The sequence below is a fragment of the Ostrinia furnacalis genome, unplaced genomic scaffold (genome assembly GCF_004193835.3).
Source record: "Ostrinia furnacalis isolate ACB-3 unplaced genomic scaffold, ASM419383v2 OfSCF1461, whole genome shotgun sequence".
Classification (NCBI taxonomy): domain Eukaryota; kingdom Metazoa; phylum Arthropoda; class Insecta; order Lepidoptera; family Crambidae; genus Ostrinia; species Ostrinia furnacalis.
In genome coordinates, this window is record NW_021131700.1 from 130,441 (window position 1) to 154,861 (window position 24,421).

General features: G+C 37.5%; 1 protein-coding gene across 1 annotated transcript; it reads left to right on the plus strand.

The window, feature by feature from the left end:
- The first annotated feature begins 7,846 nt into the window (after window positions 1-7,846).
- LOC114352893 (aldo-keto reductase AKR2E4-like) lies at window positions 7,847-23,772 on the plus strand. The gene is made up of 7 exons (XM_028304655.1): window positions 7,847-7,921; window positions 9,064-9,159; window positions 9,609-9,776; window positions 10,946-11,062; window positions 12,254-12,421; window positions 13,012-13,212; window positions 23,311-23,772. The coding sequence occupies exons 1-7, from the start codon at window positions 7,886-7,888 to the stop codon at window positions 23,488-23,490; spliced, it is 966 nt and encodes a 321-aa protein (XP_028160456.1). The 5' UTR covers window positions 7,847-7,885; the 3' UTR covers window positions 23,491-23,772.
- The last annotated feature ends 649 nt before the right edge of the window (window positions 23,773-24,421 follow it).

Below are 24,421 nucleotides of genomic sequence, written 5' to 3' on the forward strand. Positions count from 1 at the left end.
ATGACTCCATTGTTCCTGTAGTTCTTCGTTTCACTTGTTTTATTGCACGTAACGACGCATTATCCAAAAAATTCGGAGAACATTTCCTTAGTACGACTGAATCGCGACTAACCTAGCTACGCGGCCGATGTTCGTTTCTGGGCATATCGCGGAGACACGCGCCACGCCCCCGTTTCACATCTATTCCCTTCTATGATCTGAGAGTTCGTGACACTCAAAGTTGCCAAAAGTTCGCAACACGTTTTTGTTAAAAATGGAATACTTAGGCTGAGTTGCACCACCTAACTTTGACCGTAAATATAACGTTATCCGGTGCTTTTTGTATAAAGTTTGACAGATTTTTGACGTTTGTCAATGTTAAAGTAAGATGGTGCAACCCAACCTTAGGCTTAGTTGCACCACCAAACTTTGATTATAACGATAACCGGTGATTTTTGTATGTAGTTTGACAGATTTTTGACGTTTCTTACAGTCAAAGTAAGATGGTGCAACCCAGCCTAAAGTTTCTGAAGTCAACTTTTTGGCCACTTTGGGTGTCACGAAATATTCGATACTCTGAAGCTTGAAATTAAATTTGTGGAGTTTCCATGAAAAGATCTTAATTGCAAAATCATAGAAATTATGGACTCTATCTCTTCAATAAATATCACATTTTAATATTTTAGGTAAAACGTTTTGCATCTTTATAGGTAACACTGTGGTGGATTGCAGAATAATCATTTAGGTAAGTGTCACTTTAACACTAAACTTTTAAGGTTCGGACAAACCAACGCGTGCAGCGATGGCGATGGCGATGGCGACCACTGCGCGTGCAAAAGTTGTTTCACACTGCCGCGACCGCGATGGCGATCACTGCGCGTGCAGGTTGTCACTGTCACCACAACTGTCACGCATATTGTCAATCACGCCTATTCGGCAAAATGGAAACTGAATTAAATTATTTGTTTTGAGCTTTTGATGCAATTGAGACAATGGANCATAGATCGCCGCGACCAATGACAGGACGCGTTGATGTGAACACATCGCTACAAATTCATACACGCTGTCTGGTCGCCATCGCCATCGTCATCGTGCACGCCGGCTGCACGCGTTGGTCTGGTCTTACCTTTAGAAAATAGGATTTCGTATGATTAGGAGGCCAATTTCTGCCAAGCGCAGTACGCGACGCGAATACTAAAGTCTTGGAACCTAGATTTACAAATCGCGACATTATTGTGAGTAGGGGTGTCATTAAAATAATGTCCTTTGGAAGTTCGGCTGATGTGGTGAATTTTGAATACCTTAAACAACTATACTCTATGTTAATGGCATATGAACAAAATTTGTGTAAAGAAGGCAGGTCTTAAACTATTCGTATTATTTCCAGATATGTTTCGGTGACAGACGTTAGTCACAAGCTATATTTTAAACTGTATTTACAACCCTACGTTTAGGGTCAGTTAGCGTGTCAAGTAAACCGCAAAAACAGTTTCAATTCTACGTTGTGGCACTATGGCGCCTGGGTCTATACTGTAAAATCCTTGTGTTTGCAAAAAAAAACAATGCAAAAATCATAGGCTTTTGATTATGATCAAAAATAAAATAAAAAAATTGGAATCGTAATTTCTTCTTCCTGTAACTTCGAAATAAAATTCAGTCATACGTTAGGTACTCACTACTTAACTCAGATACGACGAAAACCAATTAATCCGCGTTTATGTAGACTAACTATAGAATTATAGCAGACGACCAAATATTTGAAATATCGCAGCTAAGTGTGTAATTATAGTTTTTTCTTGAAACGAGTCAAGCAAGAGTCGGAAATTAAAGAAACTTATGGTGGGCATATTTTTCATTTTGTGTAATAAAGGAAAATAAAAGCAAACCCCAAATAACATTGTTTGAATAGTGTTTTACACCAAAAACTAAGTATATTCTAACATTATGATTTGGTAATTCAGGCTTGAATTTCAAGTAAAGACCAACTTACAAGCTTTATTACATGAGTGTGAGATTTACATTTAGGTCTCAGCTTATCAAAAAATGTTGGCCACAAAAAGGCAATAAAAATAAATTTCGCTTTTCGTTGTAACTCGAGGTTTAGACTAGCAATTAAACTTGCAGAAGTTGACTTCCGCAAACTGTTTACCACTGTGTAAAATAGCTGTGGCAAGCCAACTTCTGCAAGATTTACTCAGTGGTGACAGCTTGCGGAAGTCAATTTCTGCAAGTTTTATTGCTAGTCTAAACCTCGGTTAATTATAACTTAACTAAATAAGTAGTACCCCCGTTTCCTAGTGTCTATCAATTTCGTTTGGTGAGGTATATCCAGTAACTTTTCCGGAAATAGAACGGTCAATTCTAACTACATTATTTCAATGCGAGAATTCTTTGTTTCAATTACTTCAACATCTTCCGGTTCCTCGATCAGTTTGCTGAACGCTAATTGGCAGTTGGCAAGAATACAGTAGGTTCGTTCGTTTCAGCCAAAAGACGTCCACTGCTGGACAAAGGCCTCCTCCAAGGATTTCCACAATGGCGAGTCATGCGCTGCCTGCACCAGAATTAGGTACTTCTTTCACCAGATCGTCGGTCCACTGAGTAGAGTCGCTAGTGCTAGTTAGTGGGAGGCAGAGTTTTCCTTCTTTTAATTGTTATGTTCCCGCCAGTTACATGTAAAATAACCAGTTCCTCTTTGGTTCCTCAACCACAGAGGAACAGGCTATTCTAGACAAGATATTCCGGGTGAAGCTCGCTTCTACCTTCGACCTGATCATCACTTACCATCAGGTGAGATACAAGCCAAGAGCTTCCTTGTTGTGGATAAAAACATGCCTCAAGTATAATAATATCAGCTTGTACAGAGTGTGGTTTCCCTGACACCTAGTCTAGTACATAACCTGAAGGTGCCTTCGGTGAGTCGTGATTATGATAAGAAGACTCAAGAGTCAGTCTTTAAGACCTGCCATTATCAGTTAGGCATCTGATGGTTCAATCGGACCAATAACATACCTACCTACCTACGGGAATCTTGAGTTTGAATTGAGTGTCGTTAAACTTTATCTAAGATCGAAATCCTGTGTTTTCTCTTAATTGCGAAACATTGGTCGAACTAAACTGAATAATATTTTTTCATTTTAATTTCTTTGATGACCACATCACAACAAGTTCTCTGCAGATCCTCGCTCGATTGTAACAAAATCATGTAAAACACGCGAGCGAACAAAAAATATTCTCTCGGTGTAGCCTGTGGAAACACTTTCATAGCGTGCTGCACTTCATGATTTTACTTTTATACTGCGCCCGACACGTTGTGATTTATATGGAAAATGTGGAAATCAATTGTTAACCTACATTTTAAACAATAAAATCACTTGATATATTTTACGAGCGAATAATAATACGATGTCAATGATCTTGATGTTATTATTACGTTAAAATGCCGCACACTCAAAAAAATCTTCAGTTGGATTTCATGCAATTTCAGTGGATGAAAATGCAAAAGTGCATAAAAACAAATGATTTTTTTAAATCAAAATAGAATAATGAACCAAACAAAGATTTCTCAGTAGTAGATTTCACAGAATAATAATAAATGTACTACGTAGTATCTCTACTATAGTAAGTTATGTAGTAAAGTAAGTTAGCTAGATCCTACCTTCAAACTAACTGGCAGCTTTACTGCGTTAATAAACTAAGCTTTTCTACGTCGGCCTTAAGCTAATCCTAGACTAAGGAAAACCAGAGTTAATTTAGAAAAATAGTAGCTTTACTTCCCAGTATCTATTCATCTTCATTAAGCGCAAGAAAAAAAATTATAAAGGTTCCCAAATAGAACCGAATATCCATTTTTCCATGGGATATCTTAATGATAAGTCGTTTTAACATGATTAACACAGAAAAAAAGTTATGATTAATTTACAAATCATTAACATTGGAGCAACAAGTGTAATTATAGTTTAATTATTACCTAATTAACCTTTAAGACTTTATTACCCACCGAGACAGGTGGAGCTTAAAAAGCTTGTAGATAATTGGATAGTTTTCAAGATAACTTGTTTTAAAAAAGCTCTAGCCCTGAAAATAGAGTTAGTTTTCAAGTTGCTAAGTAATTCCATTTTTAGTACCTTAATAAATTCACAAGGTGGATCGACGACCGACATCATAAAGATAGCAGGAAGGCGCTGGACGCAGGCCGCTACCAACCGCTCAACATGGAAATCATTCGGAGAGGCCTATGTTCAGCAGTGGACGTCCGAAATGATGGGCCTACAAAGTTTATGGGAGAGTCACGTTTATTACTGTTAAAATGTCAACTGCTACTGTTTCAGCTAATTAGACAAATTAATTATAAACGGTAAGTTCATTCATGCCTACACAGGTCAATTCTCACGACACTAGTTGTCGCGGTTTTATCCCACGGTCCATTTAACGTAGTAATTTGTGGCTAATAAAAAGTAAAAATTAAGCATTTGTCACACTAGATACGATCTGCGTTCAGGTTGAATGAATGAACGCAGCCCGCACTGTTAGTTTGCGTTATTTGGTCGTACCCGCACTGTGAACTAGCATTTTACACGTGCTCTGTGATCGCAATAATGTATAGAGATTGACACTGTTGTACATAAGCCGGGTCTCCAGCGTGTGTTTTACCTTTTTTTTGTCGCGGAGGAAATGCTTCAAAAAACAAACTACATCAACAAAAACATGTCAACATTCAACAAAAATGCCTGCAAAAAATTGTTGAATGTTTTTGTTGATTGTGTAGGGCAAAACAAGCGCTAGAGACCCGGCTATACATGATGCGGGTTGCGTTACTTTGACCTGACCGCAGAACGCATTCAGTGTGGCAAATCCTTAATGATACAGGTTTTACTGTAATTGCAGTAGAATATTGAAGAAGAAATTAATTTTGCCTCATTATGCCTATGCCTGTAATAAGGCTGGTTAAAAATATACTAGGGCAGGTTTTTTAATATATTTTTTTCAAAGGAAACTTGTTAATAACTCTGGCTCACTTAAAACGAGCGAGTACTCGTGGGTAGAGCGGTTTAAAAATGTATCAGAAATTGAGAAACTAGGGAATACTTATGTTATTTACAAGTATCTTTAGACGTAATAATAATATAGAAGTTCCAATTTCATTTATAACTAAGGATAACTGCAAATAAATGAACAAAAAAAAAACCTCAAAAGTAGCCGCAAAATCCAATTTTTTTTTGATTGAATTGAGTACTTAAAACTCTCTTTCTTTGAGGTCGCATTATTTAAAAGATCTAACTGCCGCGATACTGAATACAATAAACAATTACTGTTTGCAGGTCACCTGACCCGTGGCATCTAACGTGTTAAAGGAGAACTTTCTCCAAAAAACACTGTCATATCATCATCATTTCTGCCATAGGACGTCCACTGCTGAACATAGATCTCCCCCCAATGATCGCTTTCCATAATTGTACCTACCTTATGAGGTCGTCGGTCCACCTAGTAGGTGGAACATAGTCATATCATCAAGCCAAAATCGTCATCAATGTCTTGCATTGAAATGTACAATTAACCTTATACCGCCACCCTTATAAGGTGTCCATTTTCTAATCGATGCATTTAGGTTCGATGCTAAGTGAAAGTCACATGGTCATGGACCGAAACCTGGTTAAGTCATGGGTATATTGTTTATTTGTTATTTTTTTATTGTTCATTTCGGCCTGTCACAGAATGTCTTTATTCATCCTTCGTTTTCTGTTGCTGTCTTTCCCGAAAACCATACGGGCCTTTTCAGGGTGAGAGTGAATAGGTACTTAAAGGCAACCTACCTACCATCCTAGACTGCACAGATGCGGTCAAATAGTACCTGCCTTGTTCTGCATGAGGGATTATATTAGAATTCTAATGGTGAAATAATTTTTCAAATCCGTCCAGTAGTTTCTGAGCCTATTCCATTCAAACAAACAATGAAATCTTTCCTCTCTAGAAGGGAAAAAGTGTGTTATGCCGAATCAAAGTGCTAAGGCCAATGGGCAAATGGTAGCCATTTCAGTTAACAATGGTCAATCAACCTCAATACTATTTTCTCTGTCGAGAATCCGAGATTGTATGGTTTAAATAGATAGATAAAAAACAAGGAAAGAAATGAACACACGGTATAATTTAGGTGGTATTATCGCTATGAAGCGATGTATTCCAGACAACCTATGTGTTAAGCTGCCCAGTTGCCATTTTGGTAATTTATTTCCTACCTGTCGTTGCCTACAGATGTATGTCAGATTTGTATGACTATTTATGAACCAATCAATTTATTTTTTGCGTTATCGGAAGATGCTAAATCGCCTGACGGGTTAAGAACGCGTTTCTGGAAAATAATTAATTTTAATGAGTCCTCATTACTTTCTACCTGACATGTAATATGTACAGAGGACAGCATATGAGACTACAATTTTAAAACAAAATCGCCCCTATTACCCACAATTTAGGATGCCACAGTATAACTTAATATACCGTCACTTACCTACGTTCTGAGAAATTTGCATGTGCAAATGAAAATTAGTTACATCTTGTTGTTTACAACGCTATACTTATAAACTCTTTAAGGCCAAAACAACGGTTTAACAAGCATCTGTAGCTTTTGAAAAAGCATCCTTATGCAATTTAGTGTTAAAGTTTAATTTGGACAAGCATGTCCAAAAGGAAAGCCAGGGCAGAATTTAGTGTCTACACGTTCAATTTGCCGAGAAAGCTCAAATATTTGTGGGTGTTCAGTTTACGCTTGGAATGAGGTGTCTCGGTGATGGGTGGCTTACACGTCCGAGGTCTTGGGCTCTATTCTTAGGTAAGACTCTATTATTATTAGTTACTAAATCGCAGGTGACTCCCAGACTTAGAGGTCTTGGGCTCTATTCTCAGGTGAGTGAGTTCTGGTACTTTTTATTAGACCGTCAGACCACGGGTCAGACGTCTTTATGGCTCGGAAATCTTGATACAAAAATACATATTATAAAATACTAGCGGCCGCCCGCGACTTCGTACGCGTGGATCCCGTTTTACCCCCTTTTCCCGAATTTTCTTTGCTATAAACCTCACGGAGCCCGAGACCTTTCCAACGAATGCAAAACCGTGGAAATCGGTTCGTGCGTTCTGGAGTTATAGCGTCAGGGAGGAAAACCCGACTTATTTTTATATAGTAGATTTTTTAAACGGACATCCTATTATTTTTGTATTATTCTAATTTGACTGGGTGTCGACCCAGCAAGCATGAAAGGTAGAGTTAGTAAGTAATCGTACATAAGTTGCTAAAACATCCATCATAAGGTAAGTAAGATAAATGCAAATAAGTATGCTTATTTACTTACGTTAATTAACTTATTAATTATTACTTACGTTAGTTAACAATTCAAGACAATCTTATCACATGAACCTGGGATACATACTGATAGCAAAGCTTCAAGCAACATAAATCTAAGTTTTTATTGGCGCGGGCTATAGTGATAAAACTTGAGCACATACGTAATACATAATGTCTAGATCAGCGGTTCCCAAACTTATTTAGTCTACTGCCCACTTTGAGAATAAATTATTTTTTAGCGCCCTCCATTTTTCAACCGACTTCAAAAAAAGGAGGAGGTTCTCAATTCGACCCGTATGTTTTTTTTTGTAGTCAAGAGTCGAGCTCAGTCGGCGTCTAAGAGTCCTCCTAGTAGATGACGCCTCCCAACCCTCTACACAACGTCCCGATTTTTTTTCTGGGTCTCTTACCGCCCCCCTTTAAGCCTGCAGCGCCCACATGGGGGCGTTATCACCGATCACCCACTTTGGGAAAGACTGGTCTAGATGAATGTAGCGGCTACAGCCGGTTTACCAGTGTACATTGTGTAACATAATGTAGTATGTTGTGACATTACCATCTTCGAACATGTGGCGAGTGGCTGTACTGGCGTGCTTTGTGACTGTAAGTAATATATTATTTCATAGTACTTCTTTAAGATGAAAAGGAACTTGTTTTTTGTAGGTAGTTTGATTCTCTTTTTCAAAGATATATTGTTATAGGGATTTTGTATGTAGAAGTAAGCGCCTATAAGTAATATTATAAAGCTTTTATACGAGTATGTGAACTGGATAGACCTTAATGTCAAAGTGAAGGCAGAAGCAGAATAGTATAGGTGGTATAGGTTCCGATCTAGTAGTAGTAACTGTTTGCAGGTTTTAGGTTTTTGCGTTTAGAGATTCTCTGGATTGTCATGTGCTGCTCTAGTTTTGTGTTATTAAATAAATATGATTAATTTATTTGACTAAGGAATTATTCTGAAGACTTACAACTGTTAATTTCAAACTAATTTTTGTCGTGTAATGTTTATGTGCTTATTTGAACCTTTAACTTGAATCATAAAGGATATCTTTTTTTGGGCATTTTGCTGAAAACACCGACCATCAGATGACAGATGTTTACATTATTATTTACTTTAAGTAAATATCAACTTGTTTCACTAGTTAAGGAAGTGAAGCAAGATTCATTAAAATACGAGCGAAGTTTATTTTAATTGATGTTTTATTTAAAAACTAGTTGGATCGATAAATCTCAGAAAAACGTTGTTTCCTGAAATGGAACATCAAGTTTTTACTAACATTTACTGTAACATCAATCTTGTTTTTTTCTGAATAATAAATATTTATTATTATAAAACATTAATTGTAATAAGTAAGTAATTTAACACGGGCGTGGTGAATATTTACAGTTCGCTATTCGATTCGCAGTCGATTTTACGCAAGTTTTTACACAACTTTTTTTTCATTATTTCAGTCAGAATAAAATGACAATGTTTGTGGTATATTTTCAGTAACTTCAGTTATCTAAAAAAAAGTAACAGAAAATAGTGTCTTCAACTTCTTAGATAAGTAATTTTGGCATGATTAAGAGTGGGATCACAATATTTATAGTAGTCCAGCAGTGGCGGAGTCGAACCCGCGTTCCTTGGATTTCGAATTCTCGATTCGGCCAGTGCGACAACGACAAAATGGGTTTTTTGTCGCTTTGAATTTAAGAGATTCTTGTGTACCTGCCTAAGTAATTATTACTTATGTTTTACTTTGTAGATGGTGTTTGGGGGGAAAGCTCCAACGATAGATTTAAATGATGGACACAAGATTCCCGTGGTGGCATTGGGAACCGGCCGAGGCACTGCTGGCGCGGTAAGTTTATGATGATTATGGTCAAGGTTTAGTTATAAGTTAGTCTGTAGTTTATTTTTACCCTGAGCACAAAAGACGCAAAAAACCGAGTGTGCTTCGAGCTTCTTAGTACGAATAGTAAAGTAGCTAGATAGCTCTTGCAAAAGAGGCACAAAAATGTTGACGCATATTTAAAAACAACCAATCAATTTCACAGTTCCTGATGAAGAGTCAAATGATTAACTGACATTTATAACGATCTAAATTGTGAAATAAAGTTGTAGATTATCCTTTCCTCTTACATTCTTCAGTTCTTAATACGGGAAGCATCTGGATGCAGGCAGCGTACTAATCTTTGGGGGAGGTCAATGTTTAGCAGAGATGTCCTTTAGTTCATACGAACGTAGTTCTCAATAGGCTATCAGGGACTTTATAATCAAATAGTAATTAATCAGCTAAACCTCTTCCAGGCACCAATAGACGAAGTGCGAGACGCGGTTTTCTGGGCCATAGAGGCGGGGTACCGGCACATAGACACGGCAGCTGTGTATGGCGACGAAGAGCAGGTCGGGCAAGGAGTCGCTGATGCCATCAAGAAGAGCTTGGTAAAGAGGGAGGAGCTCTTCATCACTACTAAGGTGAGTAATCAGACCCCTGTTTTGCACCCTGGGTATGTTTTTAGAACTCCAAAGTCCCGCGATCGACTTACCGGGTCTCTACAATAATAAACAGAACTTTTAATACAGTTCTGTTAATTATTTTAGAGACCATTATCATATTCCGTTACTCATTTCTGTTGCAAAAACTCACTAATTAAAATTATCACAGTGTTTAGCACCCTGGGTATGTTTTTAGAACTCTAAAGTCCCGCGATCGACTTACCGGGTCTCTACAATAATAAACAGAACTTTTAATACAGTTCTGTTAATTATTTTAGAGACCATTATCATATTCCGTTACTCATTTCTGTTGCAAAAACTCACTAATTAAAATTATCACAGTGTTTAGGTAGATAGTACTTCTCCGAGAAATATGGCTGATTAAAAAGTTTGTAGAGTGTCTACGAGTAGATTGTAGAGTTAGTAGATTGCATTTATTTTCTTAGGTGTATAATTTTTTATAACATTGACATGTTCATCACCTTACTAACTAAAAACAGAGACAGAAAAACGTTAATTTGCTAAATGACGACGATAACGAGTGAGCAATGAGCGTTCCTTCAAAATCACAAACAGTTTTTTTAAGTAGGCTCCTACTTGAAAATACTAATTAGCATTTTTCAAATTATAAAGGCAACATATATTATAAGCAGTTAGGACCATTAACATTTTTCAGTAACATGAAGGTAAACAACACCTTTGTTCGTCTTTTTATTATTTCCTCCATCCATATCAACCATTAAGTCTCAATTATGTCGTGACTCTACACGCCAATTACCTTCAGGTCACGACACAGCAATTTATTAATGTAGATAAACTATTGAAATAGTAGATATAACAAATCATCAGTTACTTAAGAAAATTCAAAATAAAATATACTTATTAATATTCTGTGATATTACTAAAAAACTTACAGTTTGACTTTAAGGTGCTTTTTTACCTACATGTCTTAGAGGTAAAACCTATTAAAACTACCAGCCTACTATTTTTTGCCTAAATTGTGCTGTATCATTTAAATATTTCTTTCTTATCTTGTGTGGTGTACGATAAAGTGTGTTATATCTATAGACCAACGTTTCAATACCAACATTTTTGGCAAGAAGAATCGCCGCATCAAACTGACTTACCATTATTTGCTATAATTTCAGCTGTGGAACGACAAACATGCGCGTGCGTCGGTTGTGCCGGCGCTGCGAGAATCACTCGCGAGGCTGGGACTGGATTATGTCGATCTATATCTTATACACTTCCCGATTGCAGCAAAGGTAATTAATTAAACTATATTTTAAGATTTGCATCTCAATATTTTTTATCTCGAAATATGGATTGCCTCAGGTGGGAATTGAACCCACGAGTATCGCTTGTCGAGCAACTGCACAACTGTGCAATGCTTGGCTAGTCATCGTTATCTTCTATTACTCAAGAATTTATTATTTATTGATTTATATTTCTATAGGTTCAGAAAACAAGTGCGTACCTACCTAGATAGATAATTAATTTAACTTAATTTAATCAAACTAATACGTACGTATTCTCGCGTTACTCTACTCTGTACTGTAGAGCGCTTAAACAAAGTTAAAAGCAATAAGTTTATTTATTTCTGTAGTTTTACATAATGCTGTTAGTAAATATAGTAAAGCGTCGGATATTTATTGCAACTATTCCTTCCAGAAGTAATAAATATAATACGGATTGACTTAGACATGCGACTATGTAGTAGAACTAAATTACCTGTCAATTACAGAGGTAAGTAGTAAGGTAATTGTAATTATTGCTATTTACCTTGTAATTAATATATCAAAGCTGCTGTACATGCCTAGTTAATTGGACGTCTTGTAAGGATATCAAAATGATGCATGTAGGTTCACTGTTTACTAACTAAATAGTTTTACTTCAATACATCGAAATGCTTGAAGTGTCTATTCGATAGAGGTGTTACATTATTCATCATCATCATCATCATCATCATTTCAGCCATAGGACGTCCACTGCTGAACTTAGGCCTCCCCTAATGATTTCCATGTTGATCGATTGGTAGCGGCCTGCGTCTAGCGCCTTACCTTTATGATTTCGTCGGTCCACTTTGTGGGTGGACCTCCCATTGTGGTTACATTATTACCTAAATCAAATTCTGCAAGCGATTCAGAACTTTTCGCTTAGTCTCCTCTACTTCATTTAAATAATAAAAGTATTAAACTTTATAGTACCGTGGACGTGGACTTTGAAAAGAACTTCCTTGTTAGAATAACGTATTACACCAAGGAAATTTCGCTACTAATTTGACAATAAGCACTACCAATTTAAAAAAAAATTGCAAGATGNACCAAGAATTTTATATAATTATTACCAAGGAAGCTCTTATCAAAGTAACCCCAGTCGGTGGTATTTGTAATTATAAACCACCTGCATTATTTTATCATCTTTCTACTCGCAATTCAGAAGTAAATATTTTCCAGAGCGATGGTTCACCAGACGACACTGACTACCTGGACACCTGGAAGGGAATGGAAGAAGCTAAGGAGTTGGGCCTGGCCAGGTCCATTGGGGTGTCCAACTTCAATGCCACGCAGATTGACAGGCTGGTCGCCAACAGCAAAGTGAAGCCAGCAGTCAACCAGATTGAGGTAGGTTTTTGAGGTAAATGAAAAATATACGTCTAGGGATCGGACGTAGTGCGTAACCGCTTTTTAGACTCTCTCGACTGATAAGTCCTGGGGTAACTAGACTTAAGTATGTAGTATGCAAATAAACAATTTGAATTTAAACTTTGTGTAGGTATTTTAGGACCTTTCAGTCTTGAATCAAATGGTCCGAAAAAAATGTCAAGGTGAATAATGTGATTTGGAGAGCACGTTAAGCTGGGTCCGATTGGGCCGTGCCAGACGGCTATAATGCCTGGCATTTCTGTTATAACTGACCACGTGTGAGTGAAGAAGAAATATTATCCAAAATGAGATAGTCTCAAGGCCTCAGGGTATATCAAAAATAAAATTGTTGTGGACAAAACCTCCATAAATGAAGTTTTTTCAATGATGATTTTCTCTTTAGCTCATTTTTCAGATGTATTTTTTCCCTAAGATTATAATTTCCTTAAGATCTACAAAATTTATTTGTAATAGGCTGGTATATCCTCAAAGCTTGATCCAAACTCAAGTAAACATAGGTTCAAATTCAACTCTATTTGTGTCATTTTCAAAAGAACCATTTCTTCCAGGTGAACCCAACGCTAACCCAAGAGCCCCTGGTCTCCCACTGCCAAGATCTGGGCATAGCCGTGATGGCGTACAGCCCCTTCGGCTTCCTCGTCACCAGAAAGACGGCTGACGCCCCCCCGCCCAGGGTAGACGATCCTACCCTGGTCAGGATCGCCCAGAAGTATGGGAAGAACGCCGCTCAGATCGTCTTGAGATATCTGGTAATTTGATGAATTTTCTAGTTACCTAATTTTAACCGGCTTTTTAAATCAGTATTAGGGGCTGATTTTTCAATCGCTGGTTAACTTTTAACTGAAGAATCATTTGTTTCAAGTCTTCTCAAAAAACATTTTTAAAAACTTCTTTTCATGATACCTACCAACTCCATCGCAATGTGCTATTTTGTCATTATTTTATCGACGGTCCCTACGTATATTAACGTATCTGAAAACGGCCAATTTTACAGGAGAGCAGTTTGAAGGTTTAAACATGTGTAGCTCGCGTTCTATTTATCGTACATTGATGAAATTTGGTATAATAGTTTTATATGAGGTATATTTTATAAAACATGAAGAATTATCAAAAAATAATCACAATAAGTGTATTATTTGTCATTTACTCACTTATACAACGGAAAGTTTCTAATTGCAAATGACGTAAGCGGTACTTGCTGACTTTTACGTTGGAGTAATATGTTTGTTTAAATTATTAACTGCCACATAAGTAATTGTACACGGGAACAAAGTTCAGCTACTACTAAACGTAACTCTCACTCTAGGCCCATAGTCCTGCTCGACGAGACATAACAGCATCCCGCCTCGTTTCCCAGATAGTTGCATATTGGAGGCACTTCAATACCTTAAGATTCCTCCTTATCTAAGGGGTCTTTTGACTGAAGAGTACCTGTAGAACCGCTTAATTCTCTTTGTCAATAGTGCCGGCTAGGTTTGACAGCATGGCATCGAGTCCGAAGATCCACATGGGTCTTTTTTGAGTTCGATCTTGTGGAACATTGGATACGACTGGGTACTAAATGGAACCCTTTTCAAGGGCATGGACATTTCAAGGTATCATCTGCCATGCAGATAGTTTCATTTTCCCACTGGGCACTTTGGGCACGTGCCCAGGGCCCCACGACGGAAGGGGCCCCCGTCTGCTCAAAAGACCTTTTTCCAGATGATAAGACCCCCCTTGATCCTTAAGTGCCCAGGGCCCCTAGTAAGTTACTCTTTCAAGGTCACTAACATAATTATTATTACTGGACGGGATTATTACTGATGGAAGAAACATATTCCATAAACAACAACCACTCACCGATCACAGCGGGCATCAGCTCGTGATACACGATGTGCTGGTACCTACATAGCAATGTTCACGTCCCTGGCGACCTGGTAAAGCTTGTCGTCGCCCCAGCAAGGGTTGAGCTCGTGCAGCTTGTCGGCCAAGTAATTGTGGTTGCGGAACAGCCAGAAGATCAGGTTGACCTGATCTCAACATCAATGCCGTGGAGAGCGTTGCGCTTAGCTAAATTATGTTTGTGTGACGAGTGGTTTCCCCACAATAGTCCAGCGGTGGCGGGGTTCAAACCAGTGTTCCTTGGATCCCGAGTCGGCCAGTCTGACATCTTCACCGTTCGGTATTGTAGCTTTGTTCTATAGTTCAGGATTCTATGTATCTACTGCTTGACTGCCAAAAATCCAACCAATGAAGGCCAGGGTATCATGAAAGAAACATAAATGGTCAAAGCCCTCTTTCCCACTGGGCACTTTAGGCACGTGCCGGAGGGGGCCCCCGTCTGTCCGTCTCAAAATACCTTTTTCTAGATGACAAGGGCCCCCTTGATCCGTAAGTGTCCAGGGCCCCTAGTAGGTTAAAGACGGCCCTGTGTTTACATAACTTTTTGTCCTAAATTAAATTAGAGAAGTTATACATAAGCAAAAAGGATTTTTTTTGCTTATAACTTCTTTAATCTTTAATTTAAGGCAAAAAGTTATATTAACATATTTGTAGGCAAAGCAATTTTCTACAAATTATGACTGTACAACTTTTTTGTACGACGCATAGTTTCCGAGACATGCACGCGGGCAACCGTACCACAGGGGCCACGCTGCGCGGGTCCCCTGTGCTACGGTTGCCGCATGCCCCGCAACCCAGGCCCGTGGGGGGCCCGCGCAGGCTGGGGCCCGGCTGGCAAATGCCACCCCGACTGTATGGCCAGTCCTACGCTGGTGTGTACTGTGGTTTAAGTATTAGTTCTTACTTAGTTGTTTTTCTTTATGGTTTTTTGTGTCACGCTAAGTATCCAGGTCAGCAGTGCTAAGCACTGAATGAACTTAGAAACAATTTGTTTGACTAACTTTTATCGCTTTGATCTCAGTTTTCTACTTGCTTTATTTTGTACTGATTTTGTACTATACTCTTTACTGTGGTTAAACTACCGGGTTCTGAGCAGTCGTGGTTCGATTTTGCGGTCGGACAAAGTGTGCTGGGGATTTCCCTAAAATAATAACTCTGAAATATGAGTTAGGAATATAAAACTTTAAATAGTTTTACTTACATAGTGTTTTGCCTAGGTACAGTCAGCGTCAGGTACTTCCTGACACCCAAAGTTGCCAAAAAGTTCGCAACACGTCTTGGAATAAGGTTGTGTTGTCGACTTTTTGGCCACTTTGGGTGACACTCGGACTATTCGGCGCTGACTGTAGTAACTTTGTTTTTTAGCTGACCTATGAAGTTTGAAATTGCCAAATCGTAAAAATTAAGGACTCTATCACTCCTAATAAATTAGCACATTTCTATATTTTAGCTATAACGTTTTGTATCTATTAGCCGTCATAAATATTGAGGTGGGTCGTAGAATAATAAGTAAAGGTAAGTGTCACTTTAACACTAAACTTTTAGAAAATAGGATTTCGTATGATTAGGAGGCCAATTTCTGCCAAGCGCACTACGCGACGCGAATACTAAAGTCTTGGAACCTAGATTTACAAATTGCGACATTATTGTGAGTAGGGGTGTCATTAAAATAATGTCCTTTGGAAGTTCGGCTGATGTAAATTTTGAAGACCTTAAACAACTCGACTCTATGTTAAAGGCACATACCTATTTGGACATTTGTGTAAAGATGGCAGGCCTTGAACTACTCGTACTTATTATTTTTTTCCGGATATATTTCGGTGACAGACGTAAGTCTAAGCTATTCTAAACTGTATTTAAGTACAACCCTAAGTTTAGCGTCAGTCAGCGTGTCAAGAAAACCGCAAAAACGGTGTTCTATTCTAAGTACGTTATGGCGCCTGGATCCATAGTATAAAATCCCTGTATTATAAAAAGCAATACAAAAATCGTAGGCTTCATCATCAAAAAAAAAAAAAAAATTTTGACTCGTAATTTCTTCTTCCTGTAACTTCGAAATAAAATTCAGTCATACGTTAAACGGGACTATTCCCACCTCTCGTTCCCACCACTGCAACTCTTGTGTAGCCAGGATCTACAGCTTGACCGCCACAAAAACCCAACCAATGAAGGTCAAGTTTGTCCCGGGGGAAAGTTAACTGTCATTGGACCCGCAACGAAATTAATCAGAAGAACATAGGAGGAGTTCGAAATACATACGTTACTTACTACTTATCTCAGATACGACGAAAGCCAATTAATCCATTAATCCGCGTTTATGTAGACTAACTATAGAATTACCTATAGCAGACGACCAAATATTTGAAATATCGCAGCTAAGTGTGTAATTATCTTTTTTTCATAAAACGAGTCAAGCAAGAGTCGGAAATTAAAAGAAACTTATGGTGGGCATATTTTTCATTTTGTGTAGTAAAGGAAAATAAAAGTAAACCCCAAATAACATAGTTTGAATAGTGTTTTACACCAAAAACTAAGTATATTCTAACATTGATTTGGTAATTCAGGCTTGAATTTCAAGTAAAGACCAACTTACAAGCTTTTTTACATGAGTGTGAGATTTACATTTAGGTCTCAGCTTATCAAAAAATGTTGGCCACAAAAAGGCAATAAAAATAAATTTCGCTTTTCGTTGTAACTCGAGGTTTAGACTAGCAATAAAACTTGCAGAAGTTGACTTCCGCAAACTGTTTACCACTGTGTAAAATAGCTGTGGCAAGCCAACTTCTGCAAGATTTACTCAGTGGTGACAGCTTGCGGAAGTCAACTTCTGCAAGTTTTATTGCTAGTCTAAACCTCAGTTAATTATAACTTAACTAAATAAGTAGTAGGTACCCCCGTTTCCTAGTGTCTATCAATTTCGTTTGGTGAGGTATATCTAGTAACTTTCCGGAAATAGAACGGTCAATTCTAACTACATTATTTCAATGCGAGAATTCTTTGTTTCAATTACTTCAACATCTTCCGGTTCCTCGATCAGTTTGCTGAACGCTAATTGGCAGTTGGCAAGAATACAGTAGGTTCGTTCGTTTCAGCCAAAAGGCCTCCTCCAAGGATTTCCACAATGGCGAGTCATGCGCTGCCTGCACCAGAATTAGGTACTTCTTTCACCAGATCGTCGGTCCACTGAGTAGAGTCGCTAGTGCTAGTTAGTGGGAGGCAGAGTTTTCCTTCTTTTAATTGTTGTGTTCCGGCCAGTTAAATGTAAAATAACCAGTTCCTCTTTGGTTCCTCAACCACAGAGGAACAGGCTATTCTGGACAAGATATTCCGGGTGAAGCTCGCTTCTACCTTCGGCCTGATCATCACTTACCATCAGGTGAGATACAAGCCAAGAGCTTCCTCGTTGTGAATAAAAAATGCCTCAAGTATAATAATATCAGCTTGTACAGAGTGTGGTTTCCCTGACACCTAGTCTAGTAGTAGGTACACAACCTGAAGGTGCCTTCGGTGAGTCGTGATTATGATAAGAAGACTCAAGAGTCAGTATTTAAGAGCTGCCATTATCAGTTAGGCATCTGATGGTTCAATCAGACCAATAACATACCTACCTACCTACGGGAATCTTGAGTTTGAATTGAGTGTCGTTAAACTTTATCTAAGATCGTAATCCTGTGTTTTCTCTTAACTGCGAAACATTGGTCGAACTAAACTGAATAATATTTTTTCATTTTCATTTCTTTGATGACCACATCACAACAAGTTCTCTGCAGATCCTCGCTCGATTGTAACAAAATCATGTAAAACACGCGAGCGAACAAAAAATATTGTCTCGGTGTAGCCTGTGGAAACACTTTCATAGCGTGCTGCACTTTATGATTTTACTTTTATACTGCGCCCGACGTTGTGATTTATATGGAAAATGTGGAAATCAATTGTTAACCTACATTTTAAACGATAAAATCACTTGATATATTTTACGAGCGAATAATAATACGATGTCAATGATCTTGATGTTATTATTACGTTAAAATGCCGCACACTCAAAAAAGTCTTCAGTTGGATTTCATGCAATTTCAGTGGATGAAAATGCAAAAGTGCATAAAAACAAATGATTTTTTTAAATCAAAATAGAATAATGAACCAAACAAAGATTTCTCAGTAGTAGATTTCACAGAATAATAATAAATGTACTACGTAGTATCTCTACCATAGTAAGTTAATGTAGTAAAGTAAGTTAGCTACTTAGATCCTACCTTCAAAGTAACAGGCAGCTTTACTTACTGCGTTAATAAACTAGGCTTTTCGACGTCGGCCTTAAGCTAATCCTAGACTAAGGAAAACCAGAGTTAATTTAGAAAAATAGTAGCTTTACTTCCCAGTATCTATTCATCTTCATTAAGCACAAGAAAAAAATTTATAAAGGTTCCCAGATAGAACCGAATATCCATTTTTCCATCGGATATTTTAATGATAAGTCGTTTTAATATGATTAACACAGAGAAAAAAGTTATGAATAATTTTCAGGTCATTAACTTTTGGAGCAACAAGTCTAATTAATGTTTAATTATTATATCTCACCTTTAAGACTTTATTACCCACCGAGACAGGTGAAGCTTAAAAAGCTTGTAGGGAATTGGGTAGTTTCCAAGAGAACTTCTTTTAAAAAGTTTCAATCTAGCCCTGAAAATCGAGTTAGTTTTCAAGTTGCTAAATACTTAATTCCATTTTTGGTACTATTATAAACACAAGGACTTAGGACATCATAAAGATAGCAGGAAGGCGCTGGACGCAGGCCGCTACCAAACGGTCAACATGGAAATCATTGGGAGAGGCCTATGTTCACCAGTGGACGTCCTATGTCTGAAATGATGGGCTTACAAAGTTTATGGGAGAGTCGCGTTTACCCTACTGCAAAAAATGTCAACTGCTACTGTCGCAGCTAATTAGACAAATTAATTATAAACGGTAAGTTCATTCATGCCTACAAAGGTCGATTCTCACGACACTAGTTGTCGCGGTTTTTATCCCACGGTCCATTTAACGTAGTAGTTTGTACCTAATAAAAAGTAAAAATAAAGCATTTGACACACTGGATGCGGTCTGCGATCAGGTTAAATGAACGCCGCCCGCACTGTTAGTTTGCGTTATTTGCTCGTACCCGCACTGTGAACTAGCATTTTACACGTGCTCTGTGATCGCAATAATGTATAGAGATTGACACTGTTGTACATAAGCCGGGTCTCCAGCGAGTGTTTTGTCTTTTTTTTGTCGCGGAGGAAATGCTTCAAAAAACAAACTACATCAACAAAAACATGTCAACATTCAACAAAAATGCCTGCAAAATATGTTGAATGTTTTTGTTGATTGTGTAGAGCAAAACAAGCGCTATAGACCCGGCTATACATGATGCGAGTTGCGTTTACTTTGACCTGACCGCAGATCGCATTCAGTGTGGCAAATCCTTAATGATACAGGTTTTACTGTAATTGCAGTAGAATATTGAAGAAGAAATTAATGTTGCCTCATTATGTTATGCCTGTAATAAGGCTGGTTAAAAATATACTAGGCAGGTTTTTTAATATATTTTTTTCAAAGGAAACTTCTTAATAACTCAGGCTCACTTAAAACGAGCGAGTACTCGTAGGTAGAGCGGTTTAAAATTGTATCAGAAATTGAGAAACTAGGGACTATGTTATTTACAAGTATCTTTAGACGTAATTATAATACAGGAGTTCCAATTTCATTAATAACCGGTACACTGCTTTTGCATCGGGTACGGGTAGTACCCAACGATTTTTTAGTTGATTCATACGTTTTGGCGCGCTTTTAGCAGCTGAGCGAATAATAGGATAAATGCAAATAAATAAACAAAAAACAAAATGCCTCAAAAATAGCCGCAATATCCAACATCTCGTATATTCCACTTTGATTGACTAGAGAACTTGAAACTCTCTTTCTTTGAGGTCGCTTAAATTATTTAAAAGATCTGACTGCCGCGATACTGAATACAATAAACAATTACTGTTTGCAGGTCACCTGACCCGTGGCATCTAACGTGTTAAAGGAGAACTTTCTCCAAAAAACACTGTCATATCATCATCATTTCTGCCATAGGACGTCCACTGCTGAACATAGATCTGCCCCCAATGATCGCTTTCCATAATTGTACCTACCTTATGAGGTCGTTGGTCCACCTAGTAGGTGGAACATAGTCATATCATCAAGCCAAAATTGTGATCAATGTCTTGCATTGAAATGTACAATTAACCTTATACCGCCACCCTTATAAGGTGTCCATTTTCTAATCGATGCATTTAGGTTCGATGCTAAGTGAAAGTCACATGGTCATGGACCGAAACCTGGTTAAGTCATGGGTAGATTGTTTATTTGTTATTTGTTTATTGAGAACTAGCCTTTGCCCGCGGCATCGCCCGCGTTCATTTCGGCCTGTCACAGAATGTCTTTATTCATCCTTCGTTTTCTGTTGCTGTCTTTCCCGAAAACCATACGGGCCTTTTCAAGGCGAGAGTGAATATATGTATAGGTACTTAAAGGCAACCTACCTACCATCCTAGACTGCACAGGTGCGGTCAAATAGTACCTGCCTTGTTCTGCATCAGGGATTATGTTAGAATACTAATGGTGAAATATTTTTTCAAATCCTATGAGCCTATTCAATACAAACAATCAAATCATTCCTCTTTTTAATGATGAGGGAAAAAGTATGTTATGCCGAATCAAAGTGCTAAGGCCAATGGGCAAATGGTAGCCATTACAGTTAACAATGGTCAATCAACCTCAATACTATTTTCTCTGTTCTCGACAGAGTAGGTTTAGATAGATGGATTAAAAAAAGGAAAGAAAGAAACACAATAGGGGCGGCACAATTTAGGTGGTATTATCGCTATGAAGCGATGTCTTCCAGACAACCTATGTGTTAAGCTGCCTAGTTGCCATTTTGGTAATTTATTTCCTACCTGTCGGTGCCTACAGATGTATGTCAGATTTGTATGACTATTTATGAACCAAACAATTTATTTTTTGCGTTATCGGAAGATGCTAAATCGCCTGACGGGTTAAGAACGCGGTTCTGGAAAATAATTAATTTTAATGAGTCCTCATTACTTTCTACCTGACATGAAATATGTACAGAGGACAGCATATGAGACTACATTTTTAAAGCAAAATCGCCCCTATTACCCACAATTTAGGATGCCACAGTATAACTTAATATACCGTCACTTACCTACGTTCTGAGAAATTTGCATGTGCAAATGAAAATTAGTTACATCTTGTTGTTTACAACGCTATACTTATAAACTCTTTAAGGCCAAAACAACCGTTTAAGCATCTGTAGCTTTGGAAAAAGCATCCTTATGCAATTTAGTGTTAAAGTTTAATTTGAACAAGCATGTCCAAAAGGAAAGCGAGGGTAGAATTTAGTGTCTACACGTTCAATTTGCTGAGAAAGCTCAAATATTTGTGGGTGTTCAGTTTACGCTTGGAATGAGGTGTCTGGGTGATTGGTGGTTTACTCTCCCACGACTCGTCAGAGGTCTTGGGGTCTATTCTTAGGTAGGACTCTACATTGGTTATTAAATCGCAGGTGACTCCCACGACTTAGAGGGCTCTATTCTCAGGTGAGTGAGTTCTGGTACTTTTTATCAGACCGTCAGACGTCTTTATCACAGTATATATATGAGCTAAAGCAGTACGGAAACTTAGCCCTTTCGGCGAGTTAAATACCTACACTTCAAGTAGCAGAGGCGAGTGTTAGGGTTGGCACTCTTAATCTTTATAAAATTAATAAGGATCTTACTTACTTATTTATTAAAACGTTTATTTAGGTTTTTTAATTATCAAATACTTAATGGAATAAATTAATTGACTAAGTAGTTAACAAAAAAATAAAACGTTAATTAGGTTCTATAATGATCGAATACATAATCGAATAAATTGATTAAGTACTATTAGAGGCCGGTAGAAGATCTATTCTCATAAATAAAATACCGGATACTTACTTTCACATACCTATTGCCTCATTTTAAATACAGTTCATCACTTAGTACAAAAGCGTGCGGAGCAAATTACTTTATCAAATAGAACACATAAGTTGTTAAAAAGCGTAATTACGTAATTTGAAAAGAACTATTACAAAATCAGATGTAAGCACTTTATTTAAAAAGTATTATTTAATCATTTTTACAATTCAGAATTATTACGAAGTTTAAAAAATGAAAGTTCTGGTTTTGAAGATGCCGAGTTCAAGCAGCCGTATACTACGCAATACACTCGTGGCATGTTTTTAAAAATACAGCGGACAGTGCATGCAATAAAATTATTATTAAAAACACAACGCGCGCGACACCCGCGACGGATGGACTGCGAGGTTCGCTTAGAGCTCGTGTAAAGCGTGCGTCTGTGTGCGTGAGTCTGATTTCGAGCGTTTGTATGAAGCTTCCGTACTGTTTGATTTATCTACTGTGTCTTTATGGCTCAGAAATCTTGATACAAAAATACATAGACCTATAGGCCAGTAGAATTAAACACAAAAATGAATTAAATCGGAAATAATTCCTACTAAAGATTTTAGTGCTTTAATGGCTTCATTAGTTGCCCATAAAGACTCTCCTAGGTTTTCGACTTCGANATGGAAAATATTTTTTTCCAGTCAAACTATTGGTATTAGAGAAAAACTTGTGAAGCATTTATTCATCAGAATAACGTAACCTATCGATAGGTATTTTTTTCAAATAGAAATTGTGAAAAAAATCGCTATGTCCATAAATCTCAATTTCGCTCCATAGGTTATGTTCTTTAATATTAATTTTATCAATCTTGATTGCTTCTCAATGCGATGTTAATAAGTTTTAAATTATCTTAGCTCTTTGTAGAGTGTTTATCTTTTATAGTAATTATGAAAATTAGTAATTATTATTAATTAATTTTCTTTTTATCTACAGGTTGACCGAGGCCTCGTCCCTATCCCCAAGTCAGCAAACAAAGACCGTATAGCTCAGAATATTGATCTATTTGACTTCGAGCTCACCAAAGAAGAAGTGGCAGAGATTGGCAAATTCAATAAAAATGTCAGAGTCATTCACCCCACAGGTTGGGAGAAATACCCAAATTACCCTTTTTAGAGAGGAAATGATGATAACATGTACCTATAAAGTTTTTCCAAGACGTGAATGGAAAATACAAATAAGTATTTTTTGTAATTGAAATACATTTTCAGTGATGTGTAAAAGACGAAAACGTAAAAGTACAAAATACTCATTTGAAATCAAGAGATTATTTTATGGATGTAATAAAATAAGATATCAAATACTATTTCTAGTTTTAAAAGATTTTTTTTCGTACCTCAGAAGAATCTTGGTGTCGATTACTTTTGTACCACAGAACAAATAAATCTCTAGGTTTTTTCCACCATTTTTATTTTACCAACTACCTCATCAACATCATCAACAGCCCTTTACAGCCCACTGCTGGACTATGAGCCTCCTCCACTTTAGTGGAAGGTTTTGCCAACTACCTAATACTTATTTTTCATTTTATGTCGGGGATCCTACACTAAGGCTGGGTTGCACCATCTTACTTTTACTTTGACAAACGTCAGAAATCTGTCAAACTCCATACAAAAAAGCACTGGTTATCGTCATAGTTACCGTCAAAGTTAGGTGGTGCAACTCAGACTTAATTTGCAGAGATGTAGGCTTTACAAAAACATCAAGCCATAAAAATCACTATTCTAAAGCATTAGAAGTTAGATCCATCGTATCTGGTTCTGGTACACACCTCAATATTTTTTACACTGTTACGCTTCGAAAAAAGATTAATAAACCAGTTTAAGTTAACCGGTTTGATTGAATCTGTGGTTTTGTTGTGCTCTATTTTTGAATGAGGCATTAGGGAAAAACCCATCTACGTTAAGTTATTAAGGAAAACTTTCCATCAAGCTAAATGCTGCCTATTGGTATTATTTTTATTGCCTTTTATAAACAATCCCAGTAATGTTAAGTAGTCATTATCATCTTAAGAGCATTTAATCTCCACTGCAGAAGCGCGACCCTC

Excerpts from the sequence above, each read along its gene's own strand:
- LOC114352893 (XM_028304655.1), top strand. The coding sequence starts at position 7,886 with ATGTGGCGAGTGGCTGTACTGGCGTGCTTTGTGACT. Across the intron at positions 9,160-9,608 it reads GCCGAGGCACTGCTGGCGCG|GCACCAATAGACGAAGTGCG; the intron begins GTAAGTTTATGA and ends AACCTCTTCCAG. Across the intron at positions 12,422-13,011 it reads CAGCAGTCAACCAGATTGAG|GTGAACCCAACGCTAACCCA; the intron begins GTAGGTTTTTGA and ends CATTTCTTCCAG.